This window comes from Hydra vulgaris, chromosome 02, assembly GCF_038396675.1.
Source record: "Hydra vulgaris chromosome 02, alternate assembly HydraT2T_AEP".
Classification (NCBI taxonomy): domain Eukaryota; kingdom Metazoa; phylum Cnidaria; class Hydrozoa; order Anthoathecata; family Hydridae; genus Hydra; species Hydra vulgaris.
Genome location: NC_088921.1, coordinates 10820551 through 10839544, shown reverse-complemented (window position 1 = coordinate 10839544; position 18994 = coordinate 10820551). Strand labels below are relative to the sequence as shown.

Genomic DNA, 18994 nt, shown 5'->3' with positions numbered 1-18994 from the left:
ACGCGAAAGTTTTTTGAAACATTAAAAACAAAAATTTTAATCAATTCCACGTTTCATTAGCCAAATTCATTTGACGCGGTCCGCACACTTATGTTTACGATGTAGGGGGAAAAAAAACAAAAAATTGTAGCTTCTCAGTTTGATAAAAAATTAAAAACAAGTGTTCTACATCCTAAAATTTATACTTTTTCTGGCTAGATTTTTAAAACGCTTCAATTGATTTGTTCTTCTGTTTTATGCTTTATAAAAATTTTAAATCAAAAGATTCTAATGGTCTACCCAAAATACTCTCGTTTACCAAGATCAAAAAGTGTACAAAAAACCTAAATAAAGTTGTTTAAAACAAGTCTATAAAAAGAGAAAAAATACAAACATTTTGTCAGACATTATTATTCCAGTTGAACAATATGGAAAAAGATGAGCTAAAATAAAAATTGAATCAATCATAAAAACAAAGTGATATGCTGAAACAAAAATACAATTCAGCAAAAAGAAAATTATAGTTATAAAAATTATAGAAGGAACCCTTCATATTTACAAGTTCAAAAATAAAGTTTTCAAAATATTTAAATTGCTTTTATCTCGAAAAAATTACAATGGGAACAAACTTTAAGTTTTTTATATATTTTTCCTAATGGTTTTAACATTACAAAACCAAATTGCCAAACTTGATTTTTAACAAAGCGAAATTAGATTGCAAAACTTGATTTCAGATAATTTCAGTTTTTCGTTTTCTTCCAAAGATGTATTGAATTTTCTGTTTCTTCAACAATGACTAATAAAGTATTATTTGTTAAATTTAAAAACGTTTGATGTATTGGCAGGTTTGATTAAAAAACGCAGGTATGATTAAAAAACGTAAAGTTTTGTATCTGCACACTCAATCTGTAGCTGGCATTGAACATAACATTGAGGGAAATTTTCTACTTGTTGTTCATGGCCCAACACAATCAACACAGCTTGGAGTTTTCTAGTCTAACAAACTTCAATTAGGGTCACATATTTTTATTAGGGCTACAACCATATTTATTGTTCATTAGGTTAATAAAGTATACGCATTTTTCAACTTCAGCTTTAGAAAGAAGTTTTCAAATAATTTACCTTTTTGAATATTTTCTAAATGGCCTCGGCATGGTGTAGAAGCCTGGTTTTATATTTAAAAACAATCCAATATAATATAAAACTTTAAAATTTTCCCAAAAAAAACCAAGTAAATTAGAAAGTCAACAGCTGTACAGTTGGCAGTGAGCTGTAATTTTATTTTTTCTAAAATCATGTCACTATTTTGTGTTTTGCTCTAAGTTTATTGACCTTAGTAACCGCATGGCTCGTTTTGGAGCCATGCGGTTACTAAGATCAATATTTACAATACCAGTGTGAAAACGCTCTCTTTTAATGAGAAATATGTTATGCCTTTTTAACCGTTACAAGTGCTTTGTACATGAGTATTTTCTGTGTTATTTAGAATGATATTAGTGACACTTTTGGTATTATTTTTAAAAGTGTAATTTCTCTTAAAATATCACTATTATTGGAATCTTCTGTGAGTTTATTGATATAGAGGTCAATGTTTTCAATTTTAGTGTTATCTATGTAAAGTATAATTAAATCAAATATTTAGGTATTAAAACAAATACAATCTGATAAAACAGACAGATGGTTTGCGTTCAAATTTCAAATTCATTAGTACAAAATAAACACGTTACAGATAAACAGCCACTTTTTTAAAGTGTTAATTCAATTTTAAAACAATTAATGATACATCTTTTTAAAAATAGTTTAGATCTGCTGATATAGCAATTATGTCATCTCTTTTTTTTATTATTTAAGGACTCTGTTAATTTTAAAAAATGGTTACACTTTGTAACTGTTCTGTACAAGATAGAGTAAATCTTTTCTTTTGCGGTTTTCATTGCAGTTAGTATTTCATCATTATTGTGTTTTAAAAAACACAAAAGTGAAAGTAAGCGAAAGCACACAACTTACTGGAACTAACAGGACAACTGCAATGTTCTATATCAGGATTAAATCAATCAAAAAGTAAGAAAACTAATCTCAAGTAGGGACTATATAATTTTATACTCTTAGATTTAATGCATGCAACATTTAACCATGTAACTATTTTAATTTCATAGCATTCCTTACGCTTTTTTAGGAAGTCCCTCCATTTTATAGTCACAATATCTGTAAATGACATCTTCAATAGTTTTCTTATCGTAAAATATCTTGTTTGATGACCATTCAGCTTTAATTTTAGGTATTTTAAGTAAGACTGCATTGAAAATACAGGTTTGCTATTCAATAGCCTATTTAGTTTATTTTTTAGCTTTAAATAACATAAATACATTTGCGTTTTGTTTTGCAATTCCTCGAAAGTACCAAATCATTTACAGTATTATTTACGTTTTTAATCATAATGAATTAGGAACTAATAGCAGCAGCGACGGTATTGTTTAGTTAATTTTTTTTAATAACAAAGTTACCATCTTTACTTTTTTACCGCGTGTTTTACCGCCCCTATTACGCGTTAGTACGTTTTTGAGTAACCCCACCTACACCCATAAGCTGCCTTCGTATTTTATATAAGACTTCTTAAATGAAACTGTACTATGGAAATTTCATACAAATTTTATTAGAATTAAATTCTCAAAAATCTTTTCTATGCTAAATATAGAGTGACTATTTCTTAATACAAAGTCTTTAAAAAGTATACTTTTTATTTTTATTATGCTATAAATAGTGACCATTTTTTAATACTAAATCTTATATAATATGAAATATATACTTTTTATTTATTAATGGTTGTCTTACCTACTGCAATAGTGCTTGAGAAACTACTTATTTCAGTTAACTAAAGAAATCAAAAAAATAAACAGTAAACAAAAAAATGCCCCCAGAATTATATTTGGCGTTTACAAAATGGTTAATTACGAATCTCTTTAGAGGAAACTTAATGCCCTTAATCTTTATAAACTTAATATACACCAAGTTATACTATTCATGATTAAAACAAAACACGTCTTTATTTATCTCTTTGAAATCTCGGTACGTCTTTATTTATCTCTTTGAAAAATTTTTATAATTTATTTAGTTAAGAAACAGTTTTCTTCAATTAGCATGTTTAGTTTAATTTTATTACAAAAGAAACTTTTTTAAGATGTTAACATTTTAAAATTAATATCTAATTATTAATTTACAATTAAATTAACAAAGTTATTTGTAACTTAAATGAAACTTTAATTTCCAAACAAAATAACTTCGAAGAAAAATTCTACAAAACTTTCGAACTTTTTTATTTTGACAACAAAAATCGTTTGAAGAAACAAATGGCAAAATCCTTAAACTTTTAAAATAGTTGTTCATGAACATAAATATATTTAGTAAATCGAAAATTAAAATAATTCAATTTTTTCAATATTATAAAATATATTTAAAATTTTATTTAAAAGATAAATATTAAACATATTCGACAAAAATGTTAAATATATAAAATATTAAACAAAAGATTTCCACATAACGTTATTAATATTTTCAAATTTTTTAAAACCTCAAAAAAATTTTACTCTACGTCTTCATTATTTTATTTAAATTCAATTAATAAAAAAAGAAAACGAAAATAATTCTACTTTTTATTTATTTATTTATAACTATATATCTTATTATATTCATTTAATAAAAATTATAATTAATGTTAATTAAACTAAAATTTTAAACATTCATTTAAGAGGTTGCTGAAAAAGTGTAAAATCTTTTTAGTATGTTGCATTACTATAAATATATATTGAAAGAAATAATTATGTTGCATAATAATAATAATAATAATAATAATAATAATAATAATAATAATAATAATAACAATAATAACAATAATAATAATAATAATAATAACAATAATAATATATTAAATAATTAATGATTTTACTATTACTAATATTTTAAAATAAAATTAATTATATTTTATTAATTTAAATTTTAAACATATTAAAAATATAAAACTAAAATATTATTAAAACTAATTCGTATATTTTAATTATAAAATAATAAATTAAATACTTCATTTATTACTTTATAATTATAGTTTATATTTTACTTAAGATATTAAACATTTTTCTGTGTAATAAAGTTTTTTAATTTATCGAGGTTACGAAAATATTTTCCACGGTACTCGATCCACAACTTCTTGACATTCGAACAACGAATCCATTCATAAATCTCTTCAATGAAATCGATGTCGTCGTGAAGTTCAAGATATAATACTTCACAAAGATTAATCCACGGAAGAAAATTTTCTTCAAAATCTTTTTTCGTTATTAAATAACAATCAATTTCTATCACCAACTTTTCAATCTTATCTTTCGGTTTCCATCCTTCGAATTTAATTGGACGATAAAAGTTGACTTCGCGAACATTTGTTGAACATTGAATTATAAGATTTTTTTCTTCATCACTTAAAATATTTTTACAAACAATTAACCACAATAACTTTCTTCCAGATTTAATGTAATGATTTACAAAATAATTTTCACAAGAAGTTTTGTAAGAAGTTTTTCCATCGTGAAATTTTTTCGAAATCTTCCACTTTTGTTCATCGACAATTAATTTTATTTTATCAGTAAATGATGATTGACTTTCATAAAAACATTCAATGAATAAATCAACGTAATAAGTTTTTGATTTAAGTTTTTGACGATCTAAAGAAAAAACAAAAATAAAATAACAATTAAAAAAAGTTAAAATAATAATCGAAATTATAATATTCTACATATTAATACATATATAAATATTAAATTATAATTAAAGTTGTATATTATTATGATATTTTATCATACACATATTTAACATTTTATTTAAAAATAGTTTTTATTTATTACATTTTTAAAACAAATTAACTCTATTTTATTATAAATGTAACATGCTTAAAATAATATATAACAAATTAATTCATATGAACAAAAAAAAAAGTACTTCGTTATTCATTTCAAACGTAGAAATTAATTTAAATTTACAAAAATAACATCGTTCAGTTGTTTTAATAATACACAAGGAAATCGTTCTTCATTCAAACACAGATTTTAAATAAAAGTTTGTAAATCGAATTCGTATTAAAAAATTAAAAGTCTCCTTCGACTATCTTTTTTTAAAATATGTGAATAAAACCCCTAAAAAACTCAAAGAGTGAGAGTTTAAATATTCGATTTCGACGTTGATTTAAAACTCAAAAAAAAAAAAAAAAAAATTTATGTTTCATAGTTTATGTTTTATAATACAGAGAATTTATGTTTTATAACACAAAATATAATCTGTTTATAACTTGTATATTTTATAATATGAAATATATTATGTGATACATTTTAATTAGAATAAACAATAAAATTTCACAGAGAAATAAGAAATACTTATAAAATGAAATAAGAACAGGAAAACAAAAGATTTTTATAACTTTTTAAAAAATTTTTAAAACAAAAGATTATTAAAACTTATTGCGAAATAATAGTCAAAATCATAGTTAAAAATAATTTGAAAAGAGTTGTTGAAGCATAGCTACCAGGGTTGTTAAAGCATAGCTAACAGGGTTGGCATCAAATACATTTTATAAAATACGTTAATTCTAGATTCCCAAATAAAATTCAAATAAAAGTAAATATAAGTGGTATTTTCAAACCGAACACAAATATTCATATTTTAGATTTAAAAAAATACCAATAACTTTTCAAGGCAAACCAGATAAAATGGTATACTAAATAGAAGAATGAAAACAAATGAAAAAAAAAATGAAATATTTAAAAAACAGACATTAAAAGTCGTTAAAATCTTTATTTCACACAATCATTTTATAAATATATTTTTTTACTTTTATACATTTGATATTTCTCTGTATTCTTTTTAAGCTAAAGTTACAGACGTTCTCGGCGAAAATTAAACATACGTTGTAAGCAGAAAAAAAAAAATTTATTCCCAGGAATTATATCATTATTCCGGTAAGTAATATTGAACGATTAAAACTTGGACCGACTGTTAATTAACAACAAAAAAAGTGCGAAATCGTGGAAATATATAGTAATTAAATAGATTGAAAAGAAAGTCAATTAAAATTACAATCGATTAAGAACTCAAAATGTTTAAAAATCAATACGACAAGCTTGATTTTGATGTTTATATTTAAAAAAACGAGCTTTAAATCAAAATCAATATAACTTCAAAATTGTTTAATTGATATCAAACGTTTAGTTTTCTCTGCGAAATTATACTGTTCACTCTAATTAAATCAAAACTAAATCAAAAGATCTGTTTATTCTTAAATATTAATGAAATAATTTAATGTATCAAAAAAAAAAATGATATGCTCCATAAAAATTTTTTTTTTTCAATCAATTTGAATTTAGTTTCAAAACAAGATTTTTTAAAATTTAAAACTAATTACGACAATTAAAACTGCAGTATACTTACAACTTACTAAATTTAAAAAGTTTAGCTATCAGTGTTAATTTCAATAAACTATGGTGACAAAATGATTCCTTAAAACATTTTAAGAAAAAAAAACCAAATTGTGAGATTTTAAATATCAAAAACTCGATCCTCGAACTTCAAAAAATCTATCAGAAAATTCGAATAAAATTATAATCAAATTGTAAACAACCGTTTAGCTAATAGTTAAACGTATCGTAACTATCGCAACAATTTTTATAAAATGAGAATCCAGCGAATTGCGAACAATAGTAAATTTTCGAGATTTTTTTGATCACATTTTATAAAATGACTATAAACCAAGTTTAGGGCTTGAAAATGTGATTTTTAATTTAAACTGTGCTAGAGAACATAAACAGTTTCTGTTTAAAATATTATATAAAAAAAATAATAATTGGAACAAAAAAATAATTGCGATTATTGTTTATATTATCTTTTATTAACGAAAGTCACTTGAAGAAAAGTGAAATGCGTGAGTTAGTGGACTACTAAAAAAAAAAAAAACTTGTATATTATTATTAGTTTACCAAAGTAATACCTATTAAGAAACAAAATGAATTGAAAAATAACTCACATAACAAATTAAAAAACATTATACTTACCTATAAAACAAGACTTGAGAATTTATGTAAAAAAAACAACGCTTGCTATGAACTGCCTTAACTCTGGTTAAAATTTAAAATCGCTAATATTAAAAATGGTTTAATATTATTAATATGCAATCTGTTATCAGATTATTGTTAACTATAATTACTGATGACAAAAAAAAAAACTTGTATATTATTATTAGTTTACCAAAGTAATACCTATTAAGAAACAAAATGAATTGAAAAATAACTCACATAACAAATTAAAAAACATTATACTTACCTATAAAACAAGACTTGAGAATTTATGTAAAAAAAACAACGCTTGCTATGAACTGCCTTAACTCTGGTTAAAATTTAAAATCGCCAACCCTCGGAATTAGGAAAAATGAGGTCGGCAATAATTTGCCGACCTCAATCTTTTTGAGGTCAGCATCAGGTCGGCAAAAATTATTTGATACAAAGGTCTAACCATAAAACATAGAAACGAGGTCGGCAAATTTTTGCCGACCTCAAATACTTTCAGGTCGGCAGTTAGGTCGGCATTGCCGAATGCCGACCGTAATTCCGAGGGTTGAATCGCTAATATTAAAAATGGTTTAATATTATTAATATGCAATCTGTTATCAGATTATTGTTAACTATAATTACTGATGACAATTTTAGCTTATTTTTAGTTTAGTAAAAAACACTTATCCTAAAGTTAAAAAGCTTAAAAATTTAATAACTCAATATTTATTTTAAAACCATTTTTTGTTTTTCTTTTGTTTTATAAACAATTAAATTGATTTTAATCAAGTTTTTGTAATCGTATAAAAACAAATAAATATAAATTATATACATGATAACATTATAAAACAAGAAAAAATTTAGAAATAACAGAATTTAGAAATAACAGAACCCCCAAAATAATTTGCATTAACAAAAAATATTTTTTTTTAGAGAAATAAGGTAAAAATTTGTAAATTTTTCATACCTTATTGCATAATAGAACTTACCTAAAATAGAATACAAAAGTTCTTCAGAACCGTTTTTTGAAGGATTTAAGTTAACAAGTAACTTTAATAAACTACTTTGGCTTTTATTAGTTAATCCACAAATCATCGATAAGCAACTCTCCAGCTTTTTATTGGCTATAATCTCTTCAATACTTAAACAATTATATGCATATACAGATGCACAAAACTCCATTATTGTTAAGTGTGCAAATTGATAATAACATCCCTCATCTGTTTCAATCTTTTCTATGAATCCAAAAAGATTACTTTCATTGTTATCAAAATCAATGATAAAAGTTTGAATTTCTTCTTCTGAAAAAATTACTTTATTTTCAACAAACAATTCATATGCAATTTTACAAATATTTAAAATATATTTCTTATTGGAATCGTCTTCAATTATCTTATTCATCAATTTTTTCGTTTTTATGATGTGATTTTGAAAAAAGTATAAAAAAATACTTGCATTTAAATTTGTCATTGTTAAGAAAGAATTTTTATTTATTTCTTTTGAATTACTAATAATTTTACACATGGAACATAAATAAAATGGAACAGATGCCATGGCTTTTGCAATTGGAGAGCTGTTTAAAGTTTCTTTCACAACATCTTTTTTTTCTTCTCTAACTTTATTTTCTATATATTTGTGTATTCCTATTTGGTTAAACCCCATTATTTGAATGTTTAACTTATCACTATGCTCTATAGATATACTTTGGTATTGATCAATTGCATAAACTCTACCAGCAACAACATATTTGTAGTTTTGAATTTCTATTAAAGCATTAACGATTGGATACTTACAACTTGAACTGCAATTTATTAACTCATTTAAAAATTTAAACTCATCTAATCCATCAATTATAAACAGTGCAGGATGATTACTAATTTTGAAATCATTTATAATATCTTTGTAGAAAACATTTAGTAATTCATTAAGATTAGAAATATTTGGATATTGATTAAGCCTTCTGCATTCCAAATAAAACACAAGTTTAACATTTTTCCAAATTAAATTATTTGACCAATCAAGCAAACATTTTCGAAGCAACCATGTTTTTCCAATACCAGCTACTCCAGATATTAATATTACAGACTTTTCTTTCATAAAAATTTCATTATATGGAATAGGTGTATAGTTCATTTGCTTTTCAAGAAAAATTTTTCGTTTAAAATTAAAAACAACATCCATTTGAGTATTAACTGCATCAACAATACATAGATCAACAAAATTATCCATCAGATCGACATTTGCAGGTACTTTTAATGGTGGTTGTACTTTATTTATTTTCCCATATTTTTCACGATAATAATTTTTCAGTGCTGTGCACATCTCTGATGTATCTAAATATAAACAATTGATCAAAGTCATCATCATCATCATCACATCTTAAATATTTTAGTATGCACAGGTATCATAGTTTTAAATTCAGAAACTATATATAACAAATATTACATTTTAATTCTGAAATTGGAATTTACAATTAATTTGAATTCTTAGCCAAGTGTTTATTTAGATTTTCGTTTTATTATTTTGAGTAAAGACTTCTTATTACATTTTGTGATGAGTTCTGTTTAAGCAAGAGGCAATAAAAAGGCTGGATAGCCAATGATTACATTTCTTTTAATGTCAAAACACTACAAAAAAAGCAACATGATAAAAAAATCAATCCAAAAAAAAAAATCAATCCACTTTATTTTATATTGTTATGTCCGAGTGAGTTAGTACATTTTGTGACAATTATTCTAGTAAAATAATTGAGTAAAAAATACTTGTGGTTTTTTGGATTCTTTTTTAAATAATTTTATTTGCCATATACCTCTTATCACTCATTATTACAACAACCATAAGTTTGAATGTTGTGATTTTATTCATTATTACACTAACGATATGTTTGAATGTTATGATTTTAGAGAATTTTAAAGAAAAATAGTCAACCATAAATAAATAGTTTATATAGCCTTTCTCATAATCATTGTTAATTTTAAACTATAATTACCTTTCTTAACACAAAACTTGTTATCAGTATCTGGTGGATTTGAAGGAACTAATAGAAAAAAAAGTTATTAATTCTAACTAACTTACTAAACATTAATAAAATTATTAATTCTGAAAAACTTTTCATTTAAGTTTATTTATTATTATAATTATCTTCTTATATAATTTATTTGAAGGAATTGTTAAAGAATTTGTTTAAAGGAAAAGTTAAGGAATCTCATACTCAAAGTTCAATATGAGATTTCTTAACATTAAAAATACCTAATTATCAATTTTTGCCTTTTTAAAAGTTAAAAAAATTTGTTGTTGAAAAAAAACTGATAGAATAAGGTAAGGTGCGGTTATTTAGACATGTGGGTAACAAGGACATGTATTAGATTAAACGTTTTTTATTAATGTTAAAATTAGTTTAACAAATGTTGAAGCCAGATGTTTATTTAAAAGATGTTAAATGAAAAAATATAACTATTTTTATCCACATAATAGTAAGTGTAAACAATAACACAATACGGAGGGCATAAGTTAAACTTATTTCTAGTTTTATTGTTGTCGAAAAACTTCAGTCTGAAGATAAGTAAAACCATACATAACATCATTTTTACATGTGTTTTTATGATGTTGTTTCAAAATACTAAGCATTTTAAATTTTTTTGTTGCATTTTTATTTCAAACCTATATTTTAGTTTTGAGACAACATTGACAGAAATGCTTAAGTCATCCCATTGACAGAAATGCTTAAGTCATCCCAAGAATCAAATAAAAGTTGGCGGAATGTCTTACATCTGATGAATCTTTCACAGTTACATGAAATGGAGTCAAACAAACCCTAAATTAAAATGTTCTTAAAAAAAAGAGAAATGTACCAAAACATCAAATGTCAACAGATCTAAAAACTGACACTTGCAAAAAGTTAAAATCCACACCAAACAATGTTGCTTAGTGTTGGTAAGAACAAAACATCAAAACCTGCAAATGTAAAAAATTATCTTGTTGTTTCTGAAACTAAATCAAACACTAAAAAAATTGTAACGAAGAAACCCAATAAAAAGATTACAGAACTGCTGATAATATATAATATATATTAAAAATGTCTTCTCTATTTTAATTGTCAATATTCCAATGATAATCTTACTCCTTATGATGTAACTTTAACATTTACAGCATAAAACATACTACTGTCAATGTTACACCATATAGGGATAATATTGACAGTTGAACCCCAAAAACGAAATTAATTATCTATTAATAATATTAGTTAAGTGATTAAATTCTTCATCAGTTTCTGGCAGCATTATCATTGGTAAACACAGAAATATTGCATACCAATTTCAGTCAAAGCTGAAAAAAATATATTTTCTAAAGATGTGTCAATGTTACCTCACACTTACCCTTAACCTTACACTTAAATTCTTGTATTCCAGTAGGACACATCTAGAATTAATTATAAAAATATTTTTTTAACTTAGAAACATATTTTTTATTCTAGTTATGAGTTAAATTTACCATAGAAGCTTGACAGGAGCATAGTTTTAACTTTTGAAATAACTTTCAATTAATACCCTTTATTTGATTTGAATTCATAAAAAGAAGATAAATATGATGACATAATTGATTATATATGATGTTATAGTTGATATCATTTTGGAAAGAGATCTTTAAGTTGTCTATTTTTGAAATATATGTAGTTTAACATTATAAGTCTTTAAAACATAAGGTGTACAAATAAACTATTTGTACACCTTTTAGGTGTACAAATAAACTATTGTCAGTTCAGACAATATTATATTGAAACCAAAGATTTAAAACTTCGACATGTCGCTCCATGTTTACAATTATTAATGGTCCTTTTTTGTGTGTGCAGTTTTGCACACTTTAGCATTTTTATTATTTTTATGATTTTTATCAAAGCATTTTAATCATACTTTTAAATTATCAAAAACCCAGCAAATACTGGACATACGTATAATGTATGTTCAGTTTATGTCCTGAACATCCTAGACCTTCTTGAAACTAAAATTTTGTTTTTGATCAGCGTGGAACGTTCATAAGGCGTCTGAATTATATTCGGAAGTGTGCCTTATTATAAAGAAACACAGATTAAACAACCTGACAAAAATCAAATTGATATGATTGTAGCAGATCTAAATTTAGATCTGCTACAGTCATATTCAATTTTGGAAACATTGTATTGTAGGCAATGGCATTTAACTCTCAATCTTAAGTTGAAATCAGGATTGGTGTCACTACCTGTGATATGATACTGAATGTTAGTATTAGTTTGACTTTTATCAGGTTGTTTACTTTGAGACAGTATCTTATGTTTGAAAAAGAGTATCATTAAATAAAATCAGATTTTATCATTTTTGCCATTATCAAGAACTTTTAGTTTCCTCCAATGCATGTTATGTAGGTTTCAATCTTGTTCAAAGCCACAACTTGATTTATTTTTATGTAATATTAGTAAGTATAACCTTAAAAAGTCTTATCAAAGCTTATAAACATCAAACTGATAAATGAAATATTTAAGTGTTTGGAGTAAACTAACATTAATATTACTTACTAATGAAAAAGTAAAAAATTTTGATTTGTTGTAAAAGTTTCACTACGTTATTAGCAGTACTACAAAATACTGTTGAAAAAATTGTGTAGCTTTTTTTAAGTCGGTTTTTTAATAAAATTTTAATTAATGTTCTTTAAATAAAAATTGCTATTGCTTGTAATATGACAGTTCAGAAACTTCTTTGCAATCATTTTTAATTTTTACCTAACACAACCAAGTAAAAGTAAAACTGATCTACCATTAAGAAATGAACATCAGGTAATTTTTTTAGAAACAATAATTTCAGAAAGAATTGGATACTATATTGTAAAGAATTAAAAATTCAGTTTTGCAAAAGTAACAGAAACAAAATTCTAAAAGCACAGGCATCAAAGAATAGAGTAACATGAAAGCAGAAATTATCTAAAAACATTCATAGTATGTTGTTTTTTTGAGAAAATAAAATTTTACCATAAAAGTTACTAACAATTTCATGAAAAAAAAAAGTGCTGGAGAGAGAGTAGTTAAAATTCTAAAATTAATTGATAAATGTTTTATTTATGGGTCAAAAAATGCTGCTGCTAATTAAACAATACAATTGATTATGGAAAAATCTCAGATACATTAATTATTTTGTCTAAATTTGACTCAATATTTATTTAAGAATACTTATCTTGTCTAAATTTGACTGAATAAATAATATATATATAATAAAATATATTGATGCACTATTGAATAAAATATATTGATTAGGGCTGGTAGATTAATCGGTATTTTACATTAATCGATTAACGATTAATTTTCGATTAATTTTAGAAAAAATGTGTTTATAACTTAATAAAAAGTAATTTATATTTTTTATGATTTTATTTCTCTTTTAATCAGATATGATCTTAAAAAACATAAATTATCAACAGTATCATCGTTTAAGCTAGCTCTTAAATTAGTAACAAATAAACAAGCTGCACTAAAACTTCTTTCTGCTTCTATAGAAGACGGGGGAAGACTTAGCATGGCATTATAAATCTTTTCTAAAGAACTTGGCCTGTTTCCAGTGCTTTTGAGAACTGCAGTTTCACGTTTAATGCATGTTAAAACTTCTTGAGGGGAAGATTTAAAAGTTATCCCTTTAGTTTTTCCTGCTGCTGAAGCTGTATTAGCTATTATTTCTGCTAATTCTTCACCTTTAGTTTTTTTTCTTAATGGTTCTTCATTACAAGTGTACTCTAACTCAGACTGATATGCTGCTTCTACTTCCTCATGTAGAAATAAACGTAGGTATATTCTCTAGCAGTTTTAGCAATTTTATTTTTATGTGGGTATTTCAAAAGATTATCTGGAAATTCTGAGTCTGATTTATAGTCAGCTGGGTTATGTATAAAGCACAGTAAACCAGCAATATTACTATTTCTTCTTTTAACATTTCTCTCCGAGACAACAGTAAATAATTTTTGACCAATGTTAGTATTTTGTTCTTTAAGATTTTGTAGTAAAAACAAAATAATTTTATCAGATTTTATCAGATCACAGTCTCTTTTCCCTAGTTCCATAACACTTAACTCTACAACATGTAGAACCTGAACAATATCAGAAATGTGTTTTATTTCTTCTTCTTTTAAAATTAAATCTGTTCTAGATATATCAACAAGAGCCTTTGCAATAACATTTTTTAATTTTAATAATCGTTTTAACATACTTATTAGCAAATTCCATCTTGTTTTAGTATCCAAAATAGGCTTGAGTTCTTTTCCTAAATCTGTTCTACAAATACTTTGAAGGGAATCGTTTTTAAGTGGAGATTTTCTAAAAAGTTTGACTATTTTACGAACCTTCAATATGATAATGCCATAGTCCCCATTAAACTGGATTTCCTGTGAAACAGAGCTATTACTTTCCTCATTCCAGCATTCTTCAGTGTTGTTTTCATCATCACGGTCGGAATCAAATGTTTCAATTTCAATCTCATCAGTCATTATTTCTTCTTGAGTTGTTTCTATTTCTAAGCATTTTTTCTTATAAAGAATATCACATACAGCAAGATGAATTCCATGGCAGTAGCAGAGTTGGTGTATAACTCCCATTTCTCGTCCCATTTTTTTCATTACTGATGCATTGCCAGTAACACATCCAAAAACATCATTGATCAAATTTAAGCCAAATTCATTTAATTTTTCAATAACAATATTAACAGCTCTTTCCAAAGGCAACGAACCATTTATTCTAATCATTCCAAGACCATAGTGACATTTGTCTGAATAATGTACATTGAGACATAAATACCTTCTAGTTTTACCAGAAGTCCACTCATCAAGAGAAATTAAAAACCTTTCTCCTTTTAAATTTTTATGCTGAAGCTCTTGAACAACTTTTAACTTAATTGAGTTTGCGTAGTTCATAACAATTGTCTTTATAGCATGTCGATCATCAGGGATTATAAGTCCTTGAGCTTTCCAGCCGTATTTAATATCTTTGCTATTGGCCAAAGTTGCAAAAGGGATACGATCAACAGCAGTTAAACGAGCTAATACATCTTCAGCTTTGCTACCTATTTTATTACAATAGGTAGCAATACCTGGCTGTATATTTTTAGACTTCTCTGAAATAACTTTTGTCAAATAAATTTTATGTTTGTGCTCTAAATGATACAAGAAATTGAAGTTGATGAATGGAATTTAAGTTCAACTGAACAATCTTTGCACTTGTATGTTGATTTGCCTTTATTTTCCAATAAAAAGTGTTTCCAAACTTCAGAGCGGTTATTTACAAACGACATTGTAAATGGTGGTTAAGAAACGGCACTATGAAAAAAGCATTGTTTTTGTTTGTTTATAATAATATTTGACCGGATGCTGGAAAATAAAGGCAAATCAACATACAAGTCAACACAAGTCTTGTTCGTTAAAAAAACGCTTGTAAATCTTCGTAAAAATCTTTGAAACAAAAAAACGCAAAGTTGTTATATTAAAAAAAAATTAATCGATTAATCATTTGTTAATAAATCAATTAATGATTAATGGTTTTTAATCGATTAATCGATTAATTGTTAATCGTTTACCACCCCTAATTTTGATGCACTTATAATGCATATAACTTGGTAAATAAAGGGAGAGAAAATTCGATTACTCTTATTACAAAAACAACATAAATGTATATTATTGCAATGAAAAATAATATAAAGAAAACTATTTTAATGGAAATTGCATCAGATGGTATGTGCTTTATTGAATACAATAATTATAAGATGTCACATAAAAAGTTCATGAGTGACTGATATGCATTGCAAACTGCACATTTTCAACTGGTAAATGTATGTTTGAAGTATTTAAAGAGAAACTCAGTGAAAGTAAAAAGTATTAAGAATTACACCAGCAATTTTGCCTATATCTGGTGCAACATATACTTGTTGCAACTTTTTTAAATAATACCACTTGAAGAACAACCTCTTTAATTTCTGCACATTGCAATAATTAGTACCATTGTAAAAATCAGTGATGAAACTCAATCTTTACTAGATAATTAAATATATTTACCTGAGGTAATAATAAGTTAAAAAAAGTATTGAATCTACTATTGTAAGAAACCATCAGCAGTATTATTAAATAAACTCATTAATTATTTGATTAAAATTGTTAAACTTTGAGTGCTAGTATATTAGTATTTTACATAATAAAACATTACCTAACATCATCCTTAAAAATAATTGTGAAAAATGTTTACTATATCACATAAATCCCTTTTTATGAATAAATTAAAGAAAAGACGCGAAGGGTTAAATTTAATTAAGGCTAATTAACATGTTCGCTGCCAACAACGAGTATACTCGTAGTAAGTTGACGTCATTTATTTGCCAACTACAAGTATACTTGTAGTTAGCGGGACTTTGATATTTGCCAACTACAAAAATACTCATAGTAAGCCAACGTCATGAGTTTGCCAACTACAAGTAAACTCGTAGTTATTCTAACTTATTTCAAATAATATTTGTGCATGACTGGCTTTGTCTATTCACTTTTTTTTCTTTTCTTAGCTTCATATTTGATTTCAGAAAATATTACATTCAAGTTTTTATTATAAAAACCCAAGGAACCTAATTTAAATGCGGATAAAGACAGAAATAGCTTAAAACAGAAAAAAGTAAAATATTGATAATGCTTTAAATTTTATTTCATAAAAGTTAAAGTGTAAAACTATTCTTTTGAATGATAAATTCTGAAACATTCGCCAATACATAACGGAGGTCTATTTTCACAAACAGCACATTCATATTGTGTTTCTATACTTTTTATTTTAGAGCAGACTCAACATGGTTTTGTTAGGAATTTTTTCTTTTCATTAGGTGGTATTGAAGACAAGTAGTGGAAGCTATTATTAGTGATTCGAGGCACAGTTTTATTCAAACGTTCACCCAATAAATCCGTAAGAATTAATTCTCTAAACTTAAGCAAGGAAATTGTTTTATCTAGTCTATATTTGCTGTTTAGACAGTAAGCATTAAACAAAAAAGTATCAAAGAGATGAAGTGGTACTTTATATACCAACTAATTGTCTTTCTTAGGCAATCATAATACAATACCATTTGTTCTGCCCTATCTACTACAGACATACATAGATTGTAATCTTTAATGATATTGGGTTTCATTTTCTTCTCTCCTCTCCTGTTTGTCACTTCAATCATTTGCAACGAATGCAATTTGCTAATCATTAGCATGTCTCTTTTGTCTTTCCATTTAGCAACCACTACACCCTCTCTGCTTCTGCTTATAATATCTCCCTGTTTCAGTTTTGCTTTTGTACATTCTTTTGGATTTGACTTTTGGTCAGTTCTTAATTTAACACAAATGTATGTTTTTTGATTTATCATGTGCTTTGTTAACTCAATGGAATTGTACAAGTTATTGGTGTACAGGTGATAACCTTTTCCCAGAAATTTTTCCATTCCAAGTCTAAAACAATAGCTCCAATTTGACACAACAAATGTTTACCAAAAGTTGTCTCGCCAGAGTAGATTTTTACTTTTAGTACAATACCATTTGATTCGGAAAGCTCATAGAACTTGATGCCATACATATGTCTTTTATTTTTCACATACTGCCTGAATACAAAACGTCCAAAGCATCATTGACTCATCGATTGATATATTTGTATTAGGACAGTAGATGTTATCCATTGTATTATTTAAGTGATCGAGAAGTCCAATAGTTTTACACAAGCGTCCGCTACCTGAATCTGCATTGTAAATAAAATGCCAAAACCGTAACATTAGTTGGAATTTATTTTGTGGCATTATTCTAGACAATAAGGGAACTCTATAGAGACTGTTCCTAGACCAATAGTGTTCTAAAGATGGCATTTTGACACACCCCATAAAAAGAACTCCAAGAAACTGCCTCATATCTTCTGAATTTATTGATTTCCAATCTTTAAAATGTGAGCTTCACCTGAGGGGACGCTGCTTATTTATTTCTTGCGTTGCGTAGCGATTAGTTTTAAATACCATAGTGTTTATAAGCTCTTCTGTAACAAAAAGTCTAAAGAAATCTAATGGTTTCTTGCTCTCAATGTTTATCTTCAAACCAGGATTGGCAGTAAATTGAATTTGTTTTAAAATATTCGGCTCATCTTTCCATAGGTTTGAATTTCTAGATGGATTTGTTTCAGAAGTTGTTTGTCAGGCAAAATATTACTTATAAGATCTACCTGTTGAGCTTTGTTTTGATTTTGTCTATAAGCAAGACCACCCGTTGTTCAAGCTCTTTTCGACGGCATTAAAAAATCTTCTGCAGTGGCTGCTAGATGAATATCTGTAAACTGATTGCCATCACTTTCTTCAGTGTTATTATCTTCAGAACCTGATTCTGATACAGTCAAGCTCAAAGACGTAGTAGTATAAATGAAAAATGAATCCGAATCTTCAATGTCATCTTCACTATCCTCACAAACTTCCATAATCATATGTGCTGATCCAATTGTGGAATATCTGTGTTGAGCTAATATGAGATAGTTAAATTTATAAATTATCTATTTATAAAAAAGAAATTACTTATCTATAAAACACATTAATTAGTATGCATGTAATAGAAGATTGTTATTGCTTGTAATAGAAGATTGTTATCGCTTGTAATAGAAGATTGTTATTGCATGTAATAGAAGATTGTTATTGCTTGTAATAGAAGATTGTTATTGCATGTAATAGAAGATTGTTATTGCTTGTAATAGAAGATTGTTATTGATTGTAATAGAAGATTGTTATTGCATGTAATAGAAGATTGTTATTGCTTGTAATAGAAGATTGTTATCGCTTGTAATAGAAGATTGTTATTGCATGTAATAGAAGATTGTTATTGCTTGTAATAGAAGATTGTTATTGCTTGTAATAGAAGATTGTTATTGCTTGTAATAGAAGATT

At 25.8% G+C, this 18994-nt stretch overlaps 1 protein-coding gene across 1 annotated transcript; it reads right to left on the bottom strand.

Annotated features, from left to right (window-relative positions):
- Nucleotides 1-4003: 4003 nt before the first annotated feature.
- LOC136076732 (NACHT, LRR and PYD domains-containing protein 3-like) lies at nt 4004-18430 on the bottom strand. Its single transcript, XM_065790136.1, has 4 exons — nt 18286-18430; nt 10051-10098; nt 8051-9394; nt 4004-4691 (listed from the first exon to the last, which is right to left on the bottom strand). The coding sequence occupies exons 3-4, from the start codon at nt 9381-9383 to the stop codon at nt 4099-4101; spliced, it is 1926 nt and encodes a 641-aa protein (XP_065646208.1). The 5' UTR covers nt 9384-9394; nt 10051-10098; nt 18286-18430; the 3' UTR covers nt 4004-4098.
- Nucleotides 18431-18994: the final 564 nt, after the last annotated feature.